General features: G+C 48.5%; 2 protein-coding genes and 7 non-coding genes across 9 annotated transcripts in view; 5 read left to right on the top strand and 4 right to left on the bottom strand.

Annotated features, from left to right (window-relative positions):
* MCM3AP (minichromosome maintenance complex component 3 associated protein) overlaps positions 1 to 14,749 on the top strand; it is a 32,622-nt gene extending 17,873 nt beyond the window's left edge. Inside the window, exons 14-28 of the mRNA XM_067298675.1 lie at positions 671 to 802; positions 1,376 to 1,489; positions 2,005 to 2,157; positions 3,504 to 3,701; positions 4,011 to 4,079; positions 5,272 to 5,406; positions 5,811 to 5,964; positions 6,401 to 6,659; positions 7,046 to 7,143; positions 8,463 to 8,853; positions 9,000 to 9,254; positions 10,468 to 10,597; positions 11,296 to 11,502; positions 12,209 to 12,359; positions 12,843 to 14,749. Of these exons, the coding sequence (XP_067154776.1) occupies positions 671 to 802; positions 1,376 to 1,489; positions 2,005 to 2,157; positions 3,504 to 3,701; positions 4,011 to 4,079; positions 5,272 to 5,406; positions 5,811 to 5,964; positions 6,401 to 6,659; positions 7,046 to 7,143; positions 8,463 to 8,853; positions 9,000 to 9,254; positions 10,468 to 10,597; positions 11,296 to 11,502; positions 12,209 to 12,359; positions 12,843 to 13,001 (2,605 nt within the window). The 3' untranslated portion in view covers positions 13,002 to 14,749. The remainder of the gene's footprint in view (positions 1 to 670; positions 803 to 1,375; positions 1,490 to 2,004; positions 2,158 to 3,503; positions 3,702 to 4,010; positions 4,080 to 5,271; positions 5,407 to 5,810; positions 5,965 to 6,400; positions 6,660 to 7,045; positions 7,144 to 8,462; positions 8,854 to 8,999; positions 9,255 to 10,467; positions 10,598 to 11,295; positions 11,503 to 12,208; positions 12,360 to 12,842) is intronic.
* Positions 14,750 to 15,848: 1,099 nt separating this feature from the next.
* Positions 15,849 to 15,930, bottom strand: TRNAS-GCU (transfer RNA serine (anticodon GCU)). The gene has a single exon. It is a non-coding gene; the product is annotated as a tRNA-Ser (tRNA).
* A 193-nt stretch (positions 15,931 to 16,123) lies between these two features.
* On the top strand, positions 16,124 to 16,197 carry TRNAI-GAU (transfer RNA isoleucine (anticodon GAU)). The gene has a single exon. It is a non-coding gene; the product is annotated as a tRNA-Ile (tRNA).
* A 408-nt stretch (positions 16,198 to 16,605) lies between these two features.
* On the bottom strand, positions 16,606 to 16,678 carry TRNAM-CAU (transfer RNA methionine (anticodon CAU)). The gene has a single exon. It is a non-coding gene; the product is annotated as a tRNA-Met (tRNA).
* A 279-nt stretch (positions 16,679 to 16,957) lies between these two features.
* TRNAM-CAU (transfer RNA methionine (anticodon CAU)) lies at positions 16,958 to 17,030 on the bottom strand. The gene has a single exon. It is a non-coding gene; the product is annotated as a tRNA-Met (tRNA).
* A 285-nt stretch (positions 17,031 to 17,315) lies between these two features.
* On the bottom strand, positions 17,316 to 17,389 carry TRNAI-GAU (transfer RNA isoleucine (anticodon GAU)). Its single transcript has one exon. It is a non-coding gene; the product is annotated as a tRNA-Ile (tRNA).
* A 209-nt stretch (positions 17,390 to 17,598) lies between these two features.
* TRNAS-GCU (transfer RNA serine (anticodon GCU)) lies at positions 17,599 to 17,680 on the top strand. Its single transcript has one exon. It is a non-coding gene; the product is annotated as a tRNA-Ser (tRNA).
* Positions 17,605 to 19,993, top strand: VMO1 (vitelline membrane outer layer 1 homolog). The gene is made up of 3 exons (XM_013955672.2): positions 17,605 to 19,074; positions 19,157 to 19,275; positions 19,442 to 19,993. Exons 1-3 carry the CDS (start codon positions 18,889 to 18,891, stop codon positions 19,746 to 19,748), a joined length of 612 nt encoding a protein of 203 aa, XP_013811126.2. The 5' UTR covers positions 17,605 to 18,888; the 3' UTR covers positions 19,749 to 19,993.
* On the top strand, positions 17,914 to 17,987 carry TRNAT-AGU (transfer RNA threonine (anticodon AGU)). Its single transcript has one exon. It is a non-coding gene; the product is annotated as a tRNA-Thr (tRNA).
* Positions 19,994 to 20,190: the final 197 nt, after the last annotated feature.

Genomic DNA, 20,190 nt, shown 5'->3' with positions numbered 1-20,190 from the left:
AGGGTGTAACACAGGTTCTCTGTTGTGGTCTGTCACTTCGATCTGCCTCCTTAATGGCACTGGATTGCCTGTAGATCTTCTGTCTTGCAGGAGTTTCACATAGGCATTTCCTTCTTTGGATTGAGCAAAGAAATGAGTAGTTTGTTTTCAATAACACCTTAAACAGAGCTCCCTTAAAGGGTCAGAGAATGTCACGCATTAACTGAAAGAAAATTTGTGAGGATCCAGAGGGGCAATGGGGCAAAACACTTGGAAGAGAGAAGTGAGTTCTTTTTGTATGAATATGGGTTTGGGTGTTTTTAAGCTGCATCGTGAGACTTCTCTTCCCACACAAATTTGAACTCTTCTGAGCTGTATTAAACTTAAAACAATTGGCCTGTAGGTTTTGGATGCTTTAAGTGGTCTTCTAAGCATTAATTCCCTTCATGTTCTTTGTGTCCTGTCAAGCACTAACATTTTCAATCAGTAGGATGGCTCAACCTGTTGATTCACTAGTCCATCCTATAACAAACTGACGTATTCGTGTAATTAAAAACAGATTTAGGGGACCAAAATCATGCTGTCATTCTGACCCAAGCTTAAGGAAAACCACAGATGTATGTTGCTTAATCTTTAAGGCTCCAAATGAAAACTTTCAGGCTTTGAAAAGAAAATTGCTGTTTTTGCACAGCATGTCAGAGACCACTGTGGAGGAACTTCTGGCTGAAGTGATGGGGGAGATTCTCAGACAAGTGGCAGGAAGCATGCTCAGCGCAGAAAGGGAGCGCGTTAAAGAGGAAAGGCGCAGAGTGGAGGAAGAGAGGTGAGTTGCTGGTCTTGCAGGGTGGACTGTATATACCTCCTGGGCAATATAAAAGCAGCAGGCACAAACCTGAGTCATTAGATGTGTGCTCAGACTCTGTGCCTTTCTCACGTGTTGAAATCTCTCGATTTCTCTCATCTTGACCTGCCCTGGGATCACACTGTCCCTTTTGCGTTCTCAGATGATCTGCTAGTTAATTTTGGGGTAACCTCACAGAGCCACTACAAAAATGGTGAGTGGGAATATTTGGGGAACTTTAATTCACCCAGAGCTTCCAGGGAGGCAGGTGTCCTGGCCTTGACATGTGCAGGAGCTTTTCTTTCCAAGGAGTGAGCTACTTGTCTGTAGTTTATTGGGGTAAGCAAGAAATAACCCCAAGGTTAGCTCTATGGTTGAAAGAGACCTGGCACCATTCAAAGCTGAATCTGTTTATTTTTAGGGGGGGAAAACGGCCAGTGGGAACTTAATTTTAGGTGAATTAACTGCGAGTCTGACGCTGCATGTAACACTTGTGTTATTAAGTGGAAGGTTTGGCAATTGCTACTTGCGTAAACTTGTTCTCTCTCCTTCTAGGCAAAAGAAGGAAAGAGAGCAGTTAATAAAACAGTTGAGTCAGTTGGTGGGTATGGAGTTGATGGAAGAAGTAATAAAGGAGAGTGTTCGAGACACGTCAGACAACGAGTTAAAGTGAGTGCTGCATACTGTGCACCATACTTTGCTGTTTAGGATGCTTTCCTGAGCGTAAAAATTTGTCAGGAAGTGGTGGGCCTCATTTCACTTTCTTTGAGGTCATCTTCAACAATAAAGTACTTTTAAAGAGAGGGAAAGTTGTACAGCATGTTGTCAGCTTGCAGTTGCACTGTCATTGGGCAGAAGTGGTCCTCCGGGGTGAAAGTAATAGACACTTTATTTGGAACAAGGCTGCCCTGTGTGCTTTTTCCTCTGACTCCCTTATGCCCTAGCTGTGGACTTTCCTCTTCTTGTACATATTTCTTTGGAAGCCTGTGATCAGTATAAAACTCGAATGACTTTTCTGATTACAGACCTCATTTAGAAGGTTCATAGATTAAAAAGGAGAAGCAGAGAAAATTCTTCCTCTTTGCTAGCTGTGCTGGTAGATTCTCTTGTTTGCACCACAGTCAGTTGTTTTGGCACTTGCCTTCACCTCACTGGAGGTCTTGGCTTGTTTTGTTTTGAATTAGGTGTGCCTTAGAAAGAGACCGGAAAGCGCGTATTGCCCGGTGCTCAGAAGAAGTCTGTGCTCATGTCATGGATGTCTTTCTGGAAGATGAGATTTTCCAGATTGCTAAGGAAACTCTTCAGGAGCTCCAGTGTTTCTGCAAATATCTGCAAAGGTGAGTTGCCATCCTGTGATACAGTAACTTTTCTTGGGAGTATTGACAAGGTGGTGTTAATAGTTTTAATTAAAACTGCTTGTGTTTTTTGAGGCAGCTGTTGCTGACTAGTTGGCTCCACCATAAGGATAGACTTAGTCTTACACTGTTAATATATGGGGGAGGGGGCATACCTCATTAGAGCCATTTAATGAGCTTGGTAAGGGACTTCAGCTTAATTCTATCTAGAAACTTGTATTAACTTCTCCTTGGATGTTTTCTACTGAGAGTTTGATTTTTCTATGTGTTAAGTGTTTAGTGGTTGTTGTGGTGGTCCAAAGCAGAGATACATTTCTCCCTCTGCTATGCTGCCCCAGTGCAGCCAGGCAGAGATGCTTCAGGTGACATTTCACACCATTAGAAGAGGAAGCAGCAGGCTGCTTTTTTTCCCTCTCCTCTATCCTCTCTGTGAAACACCTTCCCTCGCAGAGTTCTCCTTCTGTCCTAAGACTGTGTTCATGTCTGCCTTCTGCAGGATAGGGAAGGTTAAGCAGGATCCTAAAGATACAAAATAGACATACATTCGAAATTGAATGATTCAGGAATTTTTTTTATGCTCTGAAAATATCTGAGGGAACAAGATGCAAAAATATGAATCCGCGAATTAAAATCTCTTAATTCTTGTCACATGTTCTGAATCACTTGGTCACTGAAAGATAGGCTAGGTTCTGATGATGAAGCCTGTATTCAATGTTCCCTCCTGCTTGATTGATTTTCCTCACAAAAATTCTTTAAAAACAGCACAACAACAGAAAAAGGCATACCTTTCTTCCTGCAAGAGATGTTGCAAGGGCATTTTCGGTAGTACTTGAGAGTATTAGAGAATGCTCATGTTAGAAATAAGCATGCTGAAACCTGGGAGGGAAAATTATGCTTAAACTTTTGTCTGGGAAGCTGTTAGGGTGCAGGTAGGACAGCCCTGCTTCCCTCCTGTGGTCCCCATCTGACCTCAGAGAGTGAGTTCAACTTGCTAAGCAGAAGGCTACTCCCTTTTTGCCTGCATTTTTATTATTATTATTTTTTTTTTTTGAATGGGGTGCAGTGCTGCCTCTTTTGGGCACTCAACACGTATGGCTGGCAGGTCGCATCCAGCGCGTGCTCTGAGAAATGAATTTGCAGTTGTGTGCGTGACTGTAGCCTGAGCCCACATCATCTCTCACATGCACCGCCCCACCTGTTCCCTTTGGCTGTCTCTGCTTGTGGGATGTTTCTGAGAGCCTGACCCAGTCTGAAGAGCAAAAAATGAGAAAACTGGTTTGGATTGAGGAAGTTATTAACAGAGCCTGTTTGTCTATCCTCTCCTGAAGGTGGAGGGAGGCAGTGGCAGCTCGAACAAAATTGAAACGTCAAATGAGGGCGTTCCCAGCTGCTCCCTTTTGCACGGATCCAAGAAATAAACTGAAAGCACTGTCCCCTAGTGCTGAGTGGCCTATAGCCATGGACAACTTGGCCAAGAGAATTGTAAACCTGGGACACGCAGGAAAGCTGGGAATCTCTTGCACAAGGTAAGGATGCTTACAGTGACAGCAGCTGACAATCTGTACGATTTTTTGGAAGGGGAGTTATAAAGTAGTCCTCTTCTGCCAGAATTGTCATTAAAGTTAATGGTTTTTGCAAAACAGTTTTCTTAAATACCCCCAAAAGGACACTTTCTGTACACAATGCCATTAAAAAATCAGAAAACCCAAAGAAAAAATTTTTTTTCTCCTATTAATAGCAACTTTCCAAAGTTCTTGCAGTGACTTCTAAGGGCTCAGCAACTTTGTATAAAATAACAGATACATTTGCCTGTCACAAGCAACTTCTGTTTCTAGATTAAATTGGCTGAGAAACAAGACAGTGCATGAGATGAAAGTTCAGCACTTCTACCAGCAGTTGTTAAGGTATGTTGGAGTTTGTTGATCCTTATTTATTTATTTTTATTTTTTAAAGCAGATTGTAACAAAAATGCTAAAGGCCTTGAAAATGTCAGTGTAGAGTGGCAAATGAAGTGTCCATTTGCTGTTTTGCTTCTGGAAGTACTCGACAGTTAAGGGAAACTGTAAGGTAAATCCTAGAAAATGTTAGGACATACAATCCTGTTGCTGTAGGTATAACCTTAAAGGTGTGATGGGTTTTATGTGTTTTCTTCTTGCGTGGTATGAGGCCTAGGTTGGGGTGTATGGGCAGAACAATGAATGAGCTGTTACCAGCCTGGCTTGTGGCACGAAGGGTTTGATTGAGGATTTTGACGTCCAGCAGGAGGTCTTCCTTCTCATGGCTTGTCACACTGACTCCTTTTGTGTTTATTGGAGCAGGGTAGTTGAGCAGTGTGGAAACGAAGTGATATGTGTGTGTTCCCACAATCCCCAAAACAAAGCTCATGTTACAGATTTGGCAACTGTAATTCTTGAAAGCCTCTGGTCCATGGTGAAATAGGTAGGTGACAGAGCTCATTCTTTAGCTCTAGTTTTGGATCTCTTGGACCATTTATAGTATTCCAGTTTGTTCAAGGCAAGAAAAACATTCCCCTTGAAGGGATGCAACCCTGAGACAGGTCCCCAGTGGGGGGATCTCCATCTTTGGGTGTTTCCAAGCCTTGGCTGTTAGCCGGGCAGTCTTGATCTGGTGTTGGGGACATTCTTGCCCTGAGGAGGAGGCTGAACGGGAGAGGCCCCATCCCACCAGTGCTTCTGTGATTCTTCAAGAGTGTTTTCAGTAATGGTTGGTAACTTGTTTTCTATGACTATCCCCTAGCAGACCTTCCCATAATCAAAAGCAGCCGTGTTCTGCCAGTAACTGGTCATAGGTGTGCTCTGCGGTTGTGGAAAGTGATGTAAGCTGATATGTTTTATTCACTGGAGTAGCTCAAAAGCGTGTGTGCAGTCAGTAAATGGGGCTGGCAGACGTTAATGGGTAAAGCTGCAACGTTATCTGTTAATTGGCACATTGCTTCAGAAAAAACACATGGAAACTTCCTGAAGTTGAGTGATCAGTAACTGGTTTTGGAGCTTAGGTAATGGCAAAATGGTGTTATCACTGAAAAATATAAGATGCTACTGCAGTCTTTCTCTTACCCATTTCTGTCTCTTGAAGTGATTTAGCTTGGACTCCCCTGGATCTTGTCTCATTAATCACTGAACATATTCCAGTTCAACAAGAACAATTTTTTTGGAAGGTGCTGTTGGTTTTGCCAAATGATGATGAATATGCAGAGGATGATCCCAACAGGTAAGCAGAAGAGTTGATTAGTGTGTTCCTTTCTCAAGCACGACAGTGGAATGGAAGACGACTAGTAGTGTCCTTGACATATGTTGTTTTCACCTGCCATGTCAAATTGCCTCCCCCTGTTTTTTTTTCTCCAAAATACTCTAAGGATGTGGCTGGAATTTGTTGTGAAGGCCCCTATCTTTCCCTATCATTGTTCTTTGAACTGCTTTTGCTCATATCAAAAACAAAGCATTGAAATAGATAATGAGAATTTCAGGAGAATTTCAGGCCATTTGATAAATATTTAGCAAAATCTAAGCAATTTGAAGGTTGGGAATATAATAGATTATGGTATCTTACAGGTGTTGGTGCCAAAATCCTAAAATACTATATTAAAAAAAATCTTTTTTGTTTTCTTTTGCTAGGGTACTGGTGGATTGGTTGAAAGCTAAATTTATGGGAGACAAAAGCTGGAAGAAAAACACTTCACATGCAGAAGGCAGAATTCAAACATTGACAATATTTAGTTCTCCTGGTGTACAAGGGAGCAGAACCATTAATGTTAGTGTGTGTATAAAGGTAGGTGAGAGCAATCTTCTTATATCTGACAGGCAGTAAAAAGGTGTTCTCTCTCTGCTAGTGGATGTTGTCTGGAGGTTTTTCACACTGTGTCCTGTCAGATGGAGGAGATGATGCTGGGAGGGATGAGGTGGTTGAAAAGGTCACTTAAAATTTTTTTTCTCTTTTTTTCTTCCCCTGATTTCCAGTCAACTGAATAAATATCTGCTTGAATACAGTATAACGGTAGAATCTTAATCCTTTCAATTTCTAGTTCTGAATCAGGAGTTGAATTGTAGTTTTGTGTATCTATTGGGCACATTTATGGTGTATGGGTTTTTTGGTTTTTTTTTTTTTAACTACTCAAGGTTTGTAGAGTGAACTGCAGTTTTTACTATGAAGATTGCTTTGTTTTACTTTAGCTGCATTACTGTTGTCATGCTTCTTGCTTGTATAGGTGGCACATGGCACGCTCTCCGACTCTGAGCTTGATAAAGCCGAGAGGCAAAAAGACTTACTGGGAACCAGTGGTCTTATTCTTCTTCTACCCCCTCGAGTTAGGAGTGAAGATGTTGCAGAAGATGATGTTTATTGGCTCTCAGCTTTGCTTCAGTTGAAACAGTTGCTTCAAGCCAAACCCTTCCATCCAATAGTTCCTCTGGTGGTTCTAGTCCCTAGTCAGGAAGAGGATACCACAGAGAAAGAAGTAGAAGAAGGTATGTAACTATTTCTGTGCCTTGAAATAACATGAATGTTTAGGACAGCACAAAGAACTATTGGAACTAACGCAGTCTCTCAAATATAGAGAACATCTAGTTAAGAGAAGGGTAAGAGTCTTCAAAGCTCTGATAGAAATCCGGAGGCCTTAAGGATTGGTTAATATGGAAAGAGATGAACTTTTCCTAGGCTTCCAAGATTCCTTTGCACACCGTATTTCATCCCAAGAGTCTGGAGGGAAGAATGGAGGGGGCTTCGATGCTGTGAATGTATGCTGAGAGTGAGATTAGGTCTAAGTAGGAGGTGTCCATTTGTTCTTTCTTTGTCTATGTATGTGGCTGAGGAGAGATAAAGCCCTTTCAGTTATTGGCTTTTTTTTTTGAAGGTTTGATGCTGCAGGACTTAATTTCAGCTCAGCTTATTTCAGACTACACTATTGTTGAGCTTCCAGGTTCTATCAATGACTTACAAGGCACCAAAAGGGTAAGAAAAGTGAAGAGATACTCAACTGGTTTATCGTTAATCTCTCTGAATTGCTAACATCTTATTGAGAATGTAGCAGTCATTCCTTATAACTTTTAAATTATTTTTTTTCTGTTAAAGTTGGCCTTTGCCATAGTTTTTGCTCAGAAAGCTTTTTTACCGTATACCTGAATTTGTTGGAGTCAGATACTTGCTTTTTTAGTAGTGATTCCAACATCAAGCGGAACAGTTCTGACTTATTGCTGCTAGTTTTCCATTATTTGTGACTGTTCTTTTAACTGTCTAGAGAGCAACAGCATTTGCTTCATAAAAGCTGGTTTCTTAATACTGAAAACTGCACTGACACTCAAATACTTGGGTTGCATAAATCTGTTCTTGTCTGTCCTGCCTGTGTTGACTAGTAGGGGTACAATTGCTGCGTAAGAGAAGAGTGTGAGAGTGTTGTGTAAGCCTTTGTATCCTTAAGCTCCCAGTCCTAAAAAGCAAAGGACCCTTTGTAGCTGTTTGATTGCTATGGGATCGCCCAGTATTATCCTGTTCTTGGTAGATGGGAATGAGGGATGCCTCAATCCTTTTATATAAGGTACAGATCTCTCCCTGACAGCTCCCAAATGCAAGCCTCTTTCCTTTTTGTCATTCTGTTTGCTGTGTACTTTAGAATGGTGGCCTAGAGACTGTAATTAAAACAAAAAAAAACCATGATGGGACTTTATAGTTATTTGCATAAACTAGATGAATGGTTTTGAGCCATAGCCAGGTGGGTTGGAGAGGTGGGGGAGGTTAATGGCCAAGCTGGGTCAGACCAAAGGCAGCTGTGGCCCAGTATTCCCTTATCACAGTGGCCAGGGAAGGTGCCTAGGAAAGAGTAAGGGCAAGCACAGAGTGATACTCCCTCGCAGCTTGCATCCATTTGCAGTTCAGTGATGGCCAGCATCAGACATGGCTCCTCTGCATTTAGTCATCCTGAACTTATTTCTGTTCTGTAAATCTGCCCAATTTCTCCTTGACCTCAGACAAACTTTTGGCATCCCCAACATCCTGCAGCAGGGAGTTCCGCAGCACAACTGCTTGTTATGTGAATGACCTCTTCTTCCTTTTGTTTTTTGAATGTGCTGCATGTGAGTTTAGATTGAGACCATCCGGTCTGACAATTACTGTTGCAAATATCAGGATGGTGCTAGGTGACTTGTTTTGTATTTTGCTGTGTAGTATTCAAGGCCCTGTTCTGTCAAACTTGGAGGGCTAAAGGATTGGATCCTTAGAAGCCTCATCACCTGGAGCAAAGTCTTCAACTAGCCATGTTGTTTTTTGTGTTGTAGCTCTCTGCGGCTGTGGGGTGGCTGGTTTCCCAGTGTCCAGACTCCCTTGAGCTCTGCAGTCAGACCCTTCGGGAGTATGTTGAGGATGGGATTGATGGTGAATTTGGCAAGCGCTTCTATCATGACCGGAAGGAGAGGCATTCAGCTGGTCTGCCATCTCAGGAGCCAGGGGTCATTATAGAGCTGTACAACAGTGTGCTGCAGTTCCTTTCAGATGTGGCATCCTCAGAGCATCTATGTGACTTGTCTTGGCCTGTTACTGAGTTTTCAGAGCCTGGGGGTAACAAACTGTTACCCCACCTGCAGTGGAACGTGCCTGATCACCTGGCCTGGCTGAAGAAAGCTGTGCTTTCCTTCCAGATCCCATACCTAGATATACCTCCATCGGGTGGTATGTACTTTACATTTCAATATCCCCTTGGCAGCCCGTCATTCTCTCAAATATGGCTGCGCTGCCTTGAACTGTCTGCATGTAAAGCTGGTAGTCTGGCTCTGTCATGCATTCTTACAAAATACTTTTTTGTGTTTTTTCCATAGCTCCTTGGCGTCCTGTTTGCCACATGGTTTTTCAGTATGTGTCTCAGATTGCTAGTTCTTCTCATACTCAACCACTAATCCAGTCTCAAGTGGAGAATGTGCTGAGCAGAACATTCCAAAAGTGGAAAAGCAGGACCTCCGGGAGCTCTGACGATGGACCTTCTGTTGATTGGATCCCTTGGGATGATATCTTGGCACTCTGCATTGATCATAAACTGAGAGACTGGAAACCACCCAAACTGCCTGTTACACCAGGTATCGCATGAACTTCTGCAGCACAGATGATCTCATGCATAACTACACTTAATAACTTGGCATAGGTGCCTTTACATATGGTAGTGAGTGATACGTAGCATTAGTGTAGCAGATTGAGAGCTCTGATCTTGATCTCCTCTTTCACATTGTAGAATGGCACTGCACTTATTGCACATTTTTCTGCCACTTAGAACGTATGTTTCTTGCTGGTTATGACTTTACTTGAGCTTGCTATGCATCAAAGCACTATGATTAAAATTTTTATGTCTTTATGTGGAGAAATACAGTCAGAATCTTTCAGCCCTTGTATCCCAGTGGAGAGGGCATTTAGATTTAGCCAAAGGCCAAGAATTGGTCCCCCAGAAGCCACGTGTACTCAGGTCAGCTGAGATGGTAGACATGCTGGAGGAGGAGATTTGACTTAATGGGCAAGTAATTAAACAAGCAAAACCAGAACCACTTCCTTAGACTTTTAATCATTCACTTGTAATAGGTGCCTGAAATAGTATGCTGGGAATATGTTCAGAAAATTAATTGTATATATTTAAACAGCACATCTTCAGAGCTAGAATTCAAATCTTTCTTTCCACAAAAAAGGATACAAGATAAAAGAAGGCTAAGGATGTCAGTAAAACAGAGTTGGAAGGAACCAACATATTCCCATTGCTTTCATGTGGCAAGGCACACAGACTTTAGCAGACAGAGCAAGCTCAAAAGGATTGCTGATTGAAGTTTGTGTATCTGATCCACTGCAGCAACTGACACTACTTGTTCCAGGACTTAAAATAGTTACCTCAGTGATAATTCAATAAACTGGGAGGAGTTTATTGTTAATAAGTACTTCTGGGTGTTAATGAGTTTGTGTCTGAAGTTCTGCTTGCTTTCAGTTTCAAGTGTGCTTTTCTTTGTGCCCTGTTTAGCTTAATTATAGGGAGACTCATTTAACAAAATGACTACCTGATTGGCTGAACACTGAATTTAGATTCACTAGAACTCTAAAATGAAGATAAAGCAACATTTTATGGTCTTTGGAGTGATCTGGTATTTGTTGAAGAGTAAATCAACTCTAAGAGGCCCATTTTTACATGTACAGTACAATTGAAAGCTACTTGAAAGTGAACGCACAATTTTCAGTGGCTTTTTAATGCTGAGTTTTTCTTCTGAAGGGGAAGATCTGTACTGATATTAAATGTTGGGGTTGGTTTGTTCACAGAAGCAGTAAGTGAAGATGGCCAGATTCGTGTATACTTCTTCAAGGAGCATTTAAAAAACTTCACTCTCCCTTTTTCTTGGGAGCAAGCCAGACTGCGCACCCAGAAGGAGATCCAGCAGGGCCATGGGAGGTGAGGTGACTGCTGGCATTTCCTGTGTGAATAATGTTCAGCCATCAGTTACTCCACCAGAGCCACTTGGTGAAGTCTGAGGAGGTTGCTCAGGACCTCTGTGACAAGTGCATAGTGCCTTCACAATGTTCAAAACCAGCATGAGGCATTTTCTCAGAAGGTGCTTGTGTCAGTCTTCTTGAAATGAGATCCAAGGATATCTGTGCAGAAACTAGATGGTAAATAATTTGACTTCTGCAGGGTTACTCAGCTCTCAAATGGACTTACCTGGCATGCACTTCAGTCTTATAAATTGTGAAATTCTACTGCCAGAGAAAGAGAACACAGTTGTGGCTTGAATAGGTTTGAAATTAGACTTGTGCTGTGGGTACACAAAAAATGGAGGGAAAACAGTGTGGGGTGGGGGAAGCATGTAGGTATAAATCATAGCATGTCCTTTATTTAGCAGTGCACCCTTCCTTACATTCACTTTCACCTGGACCTGTTAGGTGAATGATCAAAGCTATCGGCAAGTTTTGTCTTTCAGTACCTTAGGTCTTTTGGTCTCTTGGGAAAACTGTAAATGGTCTTAATGGAAAAATTGGCTAGTGTTGCATGGTGCCTTAGGCACTTTTTACTCTCTGCTTTTTCTAAACTTCTAGCCAGTAAGGAAAAATTGACACACACTCATAGCAGTTCCTGCTTTTTTCCCCTCTCAGGTCAAGGGTGAAGTCTCCCATCTCTTTTAAGAAACCCTATAGTGCCTCCATCACGCCAGCTCAATATAGCACTGGTATGAGCATGCTGTCAGGTCAGGAAAGGAGTATTCCCAGTGCAGCTGAACTCACAGACACTGCCTCAGCCCTAGAGCTTCTCCCAGAGCGTCTGTTGACCCAGTTGCAACTGGAAAAAAGAGAGAGCAGGAGGTAAGTTACCAGAGCAGCATCTAAGACCATTTCCTTGCAGCCCTTGGTAGAGGGTTGTAAATATTTTAATTTGTATGCACTGAAGTCCAACAGTGTTTTCGGAAAACAGCCTGTCTCTGACTACTTCTTCCTTCATCAAGTGCAGAAGTTCAGGGCTGTTCCCTGGTAGCTCCTACTTGCATTGTGGGAACTGTCCAGGATGGCAAAAATACTGGGAGCTTTGAGGAATGGTTGAAAACTGTCTGTGGGCAACCAAGCCACCAATAAAAAGCAGTACAGTGATGTGTGGTGTTCAGTGGTCTTTAAAGATGACATGGAAGCATGCAGATGTTCATACGCTGTGTCTTGAAATGTCACAAGTGTTTAAAGTTCACTTTGGGATGGCAGTCTCTATATCGAGCAACTTTTACATCTGTAGCAAAGCAGGTGATGAAGGCAAAGAATTATTTTTGAGGTTGGCTAAAGAGCTTTGTCTTTACTCCCTTCATCAGTCGAGTGTCTTGAATTTGCATGGCTCCTTTCTGTATCACAGCCTTCTATAATGAATTTTGCCAAGAGCAGTGGGGGATGTCAGTGTTGGAAATCACTGTGAGCATCGTATCCTTCTTGCAGACATCTCCGAGGCCCCAACTCCCACTTAACCCACTGGTAACAAGAACAAAGCTGGGTCGCAATTTAACTGGCAGTTTGGGTCTCTTTCCTCCAGGTTTGAAGAACAGCTGCATCAATGTCTAGCTGAGGACATTGAGCCCCTTGGTGACTTCATGGGTCCCCCTCTTTACCTCCCCCAGTCTTTGGTCTCCACCCCACCTGTCACGTATCCATTGATGAAGAGTCCCATGTCATCTGCTCAAGAGGTAAGAAGGGGGTGGTACTGAGAACACTCTTCAGAGCTACAGGTATTAAACCTGCTGCACTTGCAGAACTCTTAGTGGAAATGAACATGGGTAGGCAGTGTCAGATAGCCTTTGGAAATTCAGAATCGAAAAGTTATGCTTTGATAATAACTTCCTTTCAGGGAGGGGAGTGTTTCCTGCAGACCTGAAATACAGCTTCCTCACAGGTGTTGGTGCTTTCTGCTGAGGAAAGTTCTAATAGCATCGATTGTGGTGTTGCACTCTAACTTAAAGAATCACCTTTGTGGGTCAGCTTCCCTCAGTTAAAGGAAGGCTGGGACCAGGGCAGACTATGCTATTCTTGCCATACCTCCTTTGTGGGAGGGCAGGAGTGACCCCTGTGGTTATTCTCAAAAGTGAGAGAGTAGTCATTGAGCTGAGCCATCTCTTGTTGGTATTGGATAATGCTTCTTTGTCGGTCTCATCTCTTTTCTTTCTGGCCAGGCTGGGAGTCAAGTAGGATGCGAGCTTTCGGTGGAGGAGCTAAACCCAGCGCTGTCGGACAGACTGAAACACTTGCAAAGGCTTCTCAGAGCTAACAAGGAGGGTGAAGTTGCCTCTGAGCTCCACCTCTCTGCTCTGCTGGACATGGTGGATATTTGAGCAGGGCTGAGATATGTGTGCAGACCAAGAGACTTCATAAAGAAATTTGGGGCCAGGTGATTCAACTGCCAAAGCACTGGGGCTTGTTCAAAAAATAAATAAAAGCAGCTGTCCTCGCAGAAGAACACAGAGCAAACATGGGTTCCGGGCTGTTCTTGTGTGGTTGCCTTGCACAGAGAGGGTGTGCCTTGGCTTAGTGTGTCCCTTCAGCTCAAAACTAGAGTTTGGCTGGTCTAGGATTTCTTCCTTTTAAGCTGTCCTATTTTACAGGTATGGAGATGATTCGTATCCTGGTTTTGGAAAGCCTGTAATTGACCCTTTGTGGTGATTTTTTTTTTTTTTTACCAACTCTCATCAGCTGATGACCAGCTGTGAGAGAGGCAATGAACTGGTTGCCTGATCAAATGTCTACCTTTTGTTCTAGCTCACAACTCTGAGCAGAGTATTTGCAGAGTCAAGGCCTCCAATATACTCCTTGCATCTTGTTTTTGTGTGTTCTCTCCCCCTGCAACACTGTTAAACCCCGAGGCATGCATGCACAGAGCCAGCATTGGGACCAGACTTGAATTTCTGTTGAAATACAAATAGGAAAATACTACTAGGAGGAGCAAATGGAGAATCATTCTATGGGAAGTATGTGGCTAAACATAACTTCACCAGAAGAAAATAATAAGGTAGTGAGTGCCCCTGGGAATATAGTAGTCTGTCTCCATGGTCACAGTCCCAGGGATGTCCCAACTCCGTGCCTGCTTGATGCAGAAGTTACCTTGCTGCAGCACCTTGGTTTTCAGTTGCTCTTTTGCTGCTCAGGAATATTTGATTCTGTCATTCTCAAGTAATTATAATACTTTGCTGTATTTTATAATTAATAATGGTCCATGCAAAACTGAAAGGATTTTTGTTCTGCTTGGCCCCTTTTATTATGTTGAATGCTTATGGCATTAAAAACAAATCAGTTACTTATTCTACAAAGATTCTCGTGCTGAAAAGCAGGATGTTTTCTTCAGTCTTCAATAAAACACATATGGAGGAATGATGGAGGACTGACTTTTTTTTTTTTAAGAACAGACTATCTGCATTCTTCAGCTTTTAAGGAGCTGCAGCTTTGAAAATTGAAGACCTTTAATATTGATTCCCAGTCAATAGTGTGCACATGTATTTCATGTCTGCAGTACTGGAGAAGAAGTGGGGGGGGGGTTGTTTGTTGTTCTTTTGTTGGTTTTTTTTCTTTCTACAAGATCATCAGATCTTTCTCCAGAAGAAAATTCTGCCCAATAAAAATTATTGCAGCTTTGACAGTAAACACTGTTCTTGCCTGCCAGTCAGATCAGTTGTCTGACCTTGTAACATTTTATTATAATTCTCAGTAGTCAAAAATTTCATGTCAGTCCCCTTCCAAAAAAGTGGTTTTATGTTTTTTAATAGTATTTGTATTAATTCTCTTAATACTAATCTACTATGGCTATTCTATTTAAGTTGAAATAAGAAGCTTGAACTGAAGAAATTGTGCTTTGAGGCTATTCATCCTAGCAAAGTTTTGAGATGTTGGGTTGAGTAGTGTTAAATTCTGTATGTTTCAGTAACAAGTGAAACTGCTGTGCTTTACCCCAGTGCTGCTGTTGACCTTCTCTGTTTACCCCAAATTCAACCATAAATAAGTCCGAAAAATGTTTTGGGACGTTTCACACCACCTGCATTGTCTGCTGTAAACATCTTTTCTGTATCTAATAAATTTATAGTGGCTTGAACTGAGCTGTCAGCTTGTTGCTATATAACAGCTCCATGTATGGGCAAGCTCTCAGCAAACCTTTTGGGAGCTTAAAATGCTTTTTTTAATCTGTCAGTTGTCTAGCATAAAATAAGTCTGCTGTCTGTGAGAATGCCCACAGCCTGTTGCATTGGGGCACGGTCTTAGGAGGTCCATTTACGTCAGCAGTGCACCTTTTGGAAACAGTGGATCTTTTGGCCAAAGATAGGTCTTTCGGGTTTAACGTAACTCTCTCTTCCTTAAGCAGCTAAGCAGCAGCTGGTCCCTGCCTTTTTTTCCCAGCGGGAAATATACACTATATTTTGGAGTCAGTAGGGTAGGGGAGTCAGATGGGTTCCTCCTAGGGCCACTGCATGCTCTTGTGTGACTCAATATGTCCCAGGCTTTCACCCCAGATGCTCCTCGCAACAAAAATTGGGCAGAGGAACAGGCTCGTGTGTTTACTGCCCATTTCTTAACTGATGTTGTGGTGCAGCAGGGCCATGCACTGGATGGTGGCTTTGCTACTCCCGCTTCCTGCAAGGATGTTCAGGGACACGCTGTTTGATCCCAGCTCCTGGGTCTGCTAAGGCATTCATACCTGGGGGTGCTGCTGTGGGCAAGTGTTGTCCTGGTGCTGTTACATAGAAGATGGCTTCTGCTCTCCTCTGAGCTCCATACCTCTGCTAAGGCAGGTGCTGAGGAGGGCCTGCAGGGATTTTGGAGATTATGTTATAATAAAATAAGGCTTTAGGCAATCTGGGGCCCCGCCACAAGCCTCAGGTGTTCCTAGGAGCTCTGCACCATCACCCCTGGTGAGAGGTCCTGCTGTGAGGAAGCTCTACTGGCACATTCAGCCTAGCGGCTGGGGGAAGGGGTGAAAGAAGGGAAGCCCCTTACTCTGGGCTACGCTATCCTGCAGGAGATGTCCAACTCAGACTGATGTTCACACTGCCACAAGCTCCAACTTGGCACCAGCAAAGACACTCCCTGCTCCTCCGTGCAAGGGGAGAGCCCAATATGCAGCACAGGGGGGCGCTGCACCTCGCTGCGCTGCGGAGCGGGCAGGGAAGTCGGCGTGCGCCTGCGGCAAAAGGCTGCGACGAAGGTGGGATTCGAACCCACGCGTGCAGAGCACAATGGATTAGCAGTCCATCGCCTTAACCACTCGGCCACCTCGTCCTGCCCCGCGCCTCCCGCCCAGCCCGACCCACTCCGCACACGCATCCCCTTCCCGCACACACACGCCACCCCCGGCCCCCCACGACCGCCCCACGCGCCCTCCCCACACGCGGCACCGCCGCCCTCCACGGACCCCCGCCCGCCCGCGGCGCCTCGCCCGCCCGCCAACCCCACCCCGCCCAGCCCCGCCGCGGGCCGGTTAGCTCAGCTGGGCAGAGCGCGGTGCTGATAACGCCGAGGTCGCGGGTTCGAGCCCCGCACGGGCCACAAGACCCCTCTTTTCCGCCCCCCGCTGTGGCGCCCTCGCCCCGCTCCCCGCCGCACACGCCCCGGCCCGCCGCAGCCCTTTTCCTTCCTCTCACGCGGCCGCGGCGTGTTCGAGCCTCAGAGAGGGCATGGCTTTTTGCTGTCGTCCCCCGTGCCCCGGGCACGCTGCCCGCCGGGCCCCAGCGCCGGACGCGGGGAGGCTCCGCGGGTCTCCACCCGGGCCCTTCGCCGCGCACCGGCGCCCTACGGGGCTGCCGGGCATGCAAGCCCGGAGCTCGGGGGCGATGCGGGGGTTGTGTCCCAGCCCCGTGAGAGACCGCAAGCCCGGTGTCGCTCAGCGGCGTGACGAGGGGAGGGGAGGGCTTCCCTGAGCAGAGGTGGGACAGGGAGTGGGGGTGTAAAAAGGCGTGCCCTCTCTGAGGCTCGAACTCAGGACCTTCAGATTATGAGACTGACGCGCTGCCGGCTGCGCTAAGAGGGCCTCGGCGAGAGCCCTCCCCTACTCACTGCTGGCGCGGGGCGCCCCCGCCTCCCGGCCCAGCCCGCACTTCCGCGGCGGCACCCCACAAGCGCCCCGGCGCCGTGCGCATGACGGCGGGAACCGCGGCTTAGAGGGATCCATGGGGAAACCCGCGGGTTTCCCTTCCCCGAGGGGCCGGGCCCGCCCGGTATCCCGCCGCGGCGCCCGAGGTGCAGCAGGCGAAGGATAGGGCAGGGCTTCCCGGGAGGGCGGCAGGAAGAGGCGCGGCAGCAAAATCTATGCCCTCTCTGAGGCTCGAACTCAGGACCTTCAGATTATGAGACTGACGCGCTGCCGGCTGCGCTAAGAGGGCAGCCATGCAAGGCGCTTGGGGCCGGCGCAGAGCGCGCGTGCCGTCGGCGGCGTGCTGTGCCGTGCGGGGCGGGACGGGGCGGCGTGTCGCGCCGCGGCGGCCCCGGGCAGCGGGCCGGGAGGAGGGCCCGGGGAGCGGCGCCGCTGCCGGGCGCGGCTGGTCCCCGCCGCTCGGGCGCCGCCGCGGCCGCGTGAGAGGAAGGAAAAGGGCTGCGGCGGGCCGGGGCGTGTGCGGCGGGGAGCGGGGCGAGGGCGCCACAGCGGGGGGCGGAAAAGAGGGGTCTTGTGGCCCGTGCGGGGCTCGAACCCGCGACCTCGGCGTTATCAGCACCGCGCTCTGCTCAGCTGAGCTAACCGGCCCGCGGCGGGGCTGGGCGGGGTGGGGTTGGCGGGCGAGGCGCCGCGGGCGGCCCGCGGCGGGGGGTCCGTGGAGGGCGGCGGTGCCGCGTGTGGGGCGGCTGCATGGGGAGGGCGCGTGGGGCGGTCGTGGGGGGCCGGGGGTGGCGTGTGTGTGCGGGAAGGGGATGCGTGTGCGGAGTGGGTCGGGCTGGGCAGGAGGTGCGGGGCAGGACGAGGTGGCCGAGTGGTTAAGGCGATGGACTGCTAATCCATTGTGCTCTGCACGCGTGGGTTCGAATCCCACCTTCGTCGCAGCTTTTTGCCTCAGCCACGCTGGAGCTGGGCGCCTGCCTCCCTCAGCTGTACCCCTCACCACCCCTGGCCTGGGACCCCTCATGGCCGCTGTTGCCCTGCAGCTCTCTGTCACTTACCTGCAATCCCCTGCAGCTGGGGGGACCTCGGTGCAAGGGTTGGGCAAAGGTCCGGTGCTGCTGGGCTTCCTCAGGGTGCCATGAGTGTGGGGGGCGGGGGGTGGAGGGCAGCAAGGCGCCATGGCTTAGCTGGTTAAAGCGCCTGTCTAGTAAACAGGAGATTCTGGGTTCAACTCCCAGTGGTGCCTGGGCCGGGGGGACTGTTTTTCTCCCTGCCCCACACCCACTCACACCTCCAACCCCCCCACCCCAAGCTGGGGGCACCACCAGGAAGACCACGTCAGGAAGATGTCATTATTCCTCCCCCCCACATAGGTTTGCACATGGAAACCAGGGAGGCCGGGTCGAAGGGATTAAGGAAGAATCTAAAAGGGCAGCCAGGTGCTGGCATTGAGATGGCTTAAAGTCTCTTGTTCAGGACACATGGTAAAGGACCCCCTTCCCCCCCTCAGAAATATTTAAAAAAGCTATTACTGCAGAAATTGGCTATTAAGGAGTAAGACGATAGCCCTCTGGAAGAGGAAGGTGGTGTGGCCAAAAAGCAAGCTCAGCTGAACGAAGTGTGGGATGGTGACGCAGTAGGTGCTCTTGGGGAACGTGTGCGGAAGAAGTAGGAAGCGATTTCCATCAGTGGTGCGCGCTGGATCCCGAATGCGTGGCTTTCTCGTCACAGCATCAGCAGCCCCCAGCCCTCTCCTGGAAGTGGTGCAGGCTCTCGGGGAGGTGCAGGAAGAGGCGCAAAGGCAGGGCACGAAGCCTGCGTTGCGCATTGTGGGAGCCCGCCACCACCCTGAGCTGGTCCTTTGCTGGCACCAGGGACGTCCTGGGTCGTTGGGCTGTCCTGAAGGAGGACCTGAACAAAGAGCTCATGGTTCAGCTCCTGCCCCCCCCAACCCCCTGATGAGGGGATTAGCCCTCGTTTACAGCTAATCCCAGCTGTCCAACAGGCCTGGCCACCCTGGGAAGGAAACAGAGCTCCTGCCATGTCCCCCCCCCCGCCAGCTCCACCGCCCCCGGGGAGCTGACGCCTCCTGCGGTGCTGCGGCAGGAGGTATAAGAGCCCCGCAGGCTGGCCCTGGGCGAGCAGCAATGCTGGGGGGACAGGTCCTGCTGCTGCTCGCGGGGCTCGCTGGCACTGCGGGGGGTGGGCATGACCCGGGCTGGGGCCCGCACACCGCCTCCGTCATCGAGGTGGCCAACGGCGGACCCTGGGGCGAATGGGCCTGGCCGGAGATGTGCCCTGAAGGGTCCTATGCTGGCGGCGTCAGCTTCAAGGTAAAGCCTCCGCAGCAGAGAACGAGGCCCCCAAGCACGGCCTCGCAGGGGCTCAGCCCTGCCTCCCTCCGTGCCCGTGCAGGTGGAGCTGCCTCAGGGGGTCGTGGAGGACGACACGGCGCTGAACGGCGTCAGGCTGCACTGCTTCCCGTGGGGGGCTCGTGACGGCAGCGACTCCGTGGTGGAGTCACAGAGTGGCAGGTGAGCCCCCAGCGCCCGCTGCAGTGTCCCCGTGCCCGGAAAGCCTCCTCTGGGGCTCCGCTGGGGGCACGGCGGGCCTGGCGCCCCTTCCGCCTCCCCGTGCCCCCTTGGCTCCTGGCCTCGGCGCTGACCCGTCCCCTTTTTCCCCCTCCCCGCCCCCATCTAGATGGGGCCGCTGGTCTGAGCCCCGCTGGTGCCCCCACCAAGGGCACGTGGTGGGGTTTGCACTGCGGGTCCAGGCGCCCCGGCACAGGTTCCTGAGCGACGAAGTGGCTGCCACCAATGCCCGTTTTGCCTGCTCCGACGGGCAGGTCCTGGAGGGGCCAGGGCCCGACTGGGGCGAGTGGGGAGGCTGGAGCCCCCCGTGCCCCGGTGCCGTGTGTGGCGTCCAGACACGGCAGGAACCTCCGCGGGGGCTGAAGAGGGATGACACAGCCCTGAATGACCTGCGTCTCTTCTGCTGCGATGGGTGACCACCAGGAACCCGCTGCGGGGCGTTTGGTCCCACGGGAGACCCAGCTCCACAGCAGAGCCTTCACCCAGGACCCTCTCCCTCCAGGACCCTGCAATCTCTTGGGAGACCTGGTGTCCTCACAGAGTACCTCCCCCTTATCCCCATGGGCTCCTTCAGCCCACCCAGGCTCACAGAGTCCCCAGTGTCTCTGGGACTGCCCTCCTTCCTGCTGAAATGAGCTTGCAGTAAAAAAATGCACTGAGACTATGCTGGGATGTGTCCAGTCACTGGGAGAGGGGCAAACATGGGTGGTGGGGCTTAGAGGCTGCGAGCTGCGGCTGACCCCGGCCAGGAGCATGTTGCTCCTGGGGACACAGGACCCAGGACCGCGAGATACCGATTGCATCTTCCCCCACTGAGAAGGGGTAGCAGAGAAGGTGCAGCCAGACCCGGAAACTTTC

This window comes from Apteryx mantelli, chromosome 6 (assembly GCF_036417845.1).
Source record: "Apteryx mantelli isolate bAptMan1 chromosome 6, bAptMan1.hap1, whole genome shotgun sequence".
NCBI classification, from domain to species: domain Eukaryota; kingdom Metazoa; phylum Chordata; class Aves; order Apterygiformes; family Apterygidae; genus Apteryx; species Apteryx mantelli.
The sequence above is the reverse complement of the archived record's forward strand: the minus strand, read 5'-3'. Positions and strand labels throughout refer to the sequence as shown.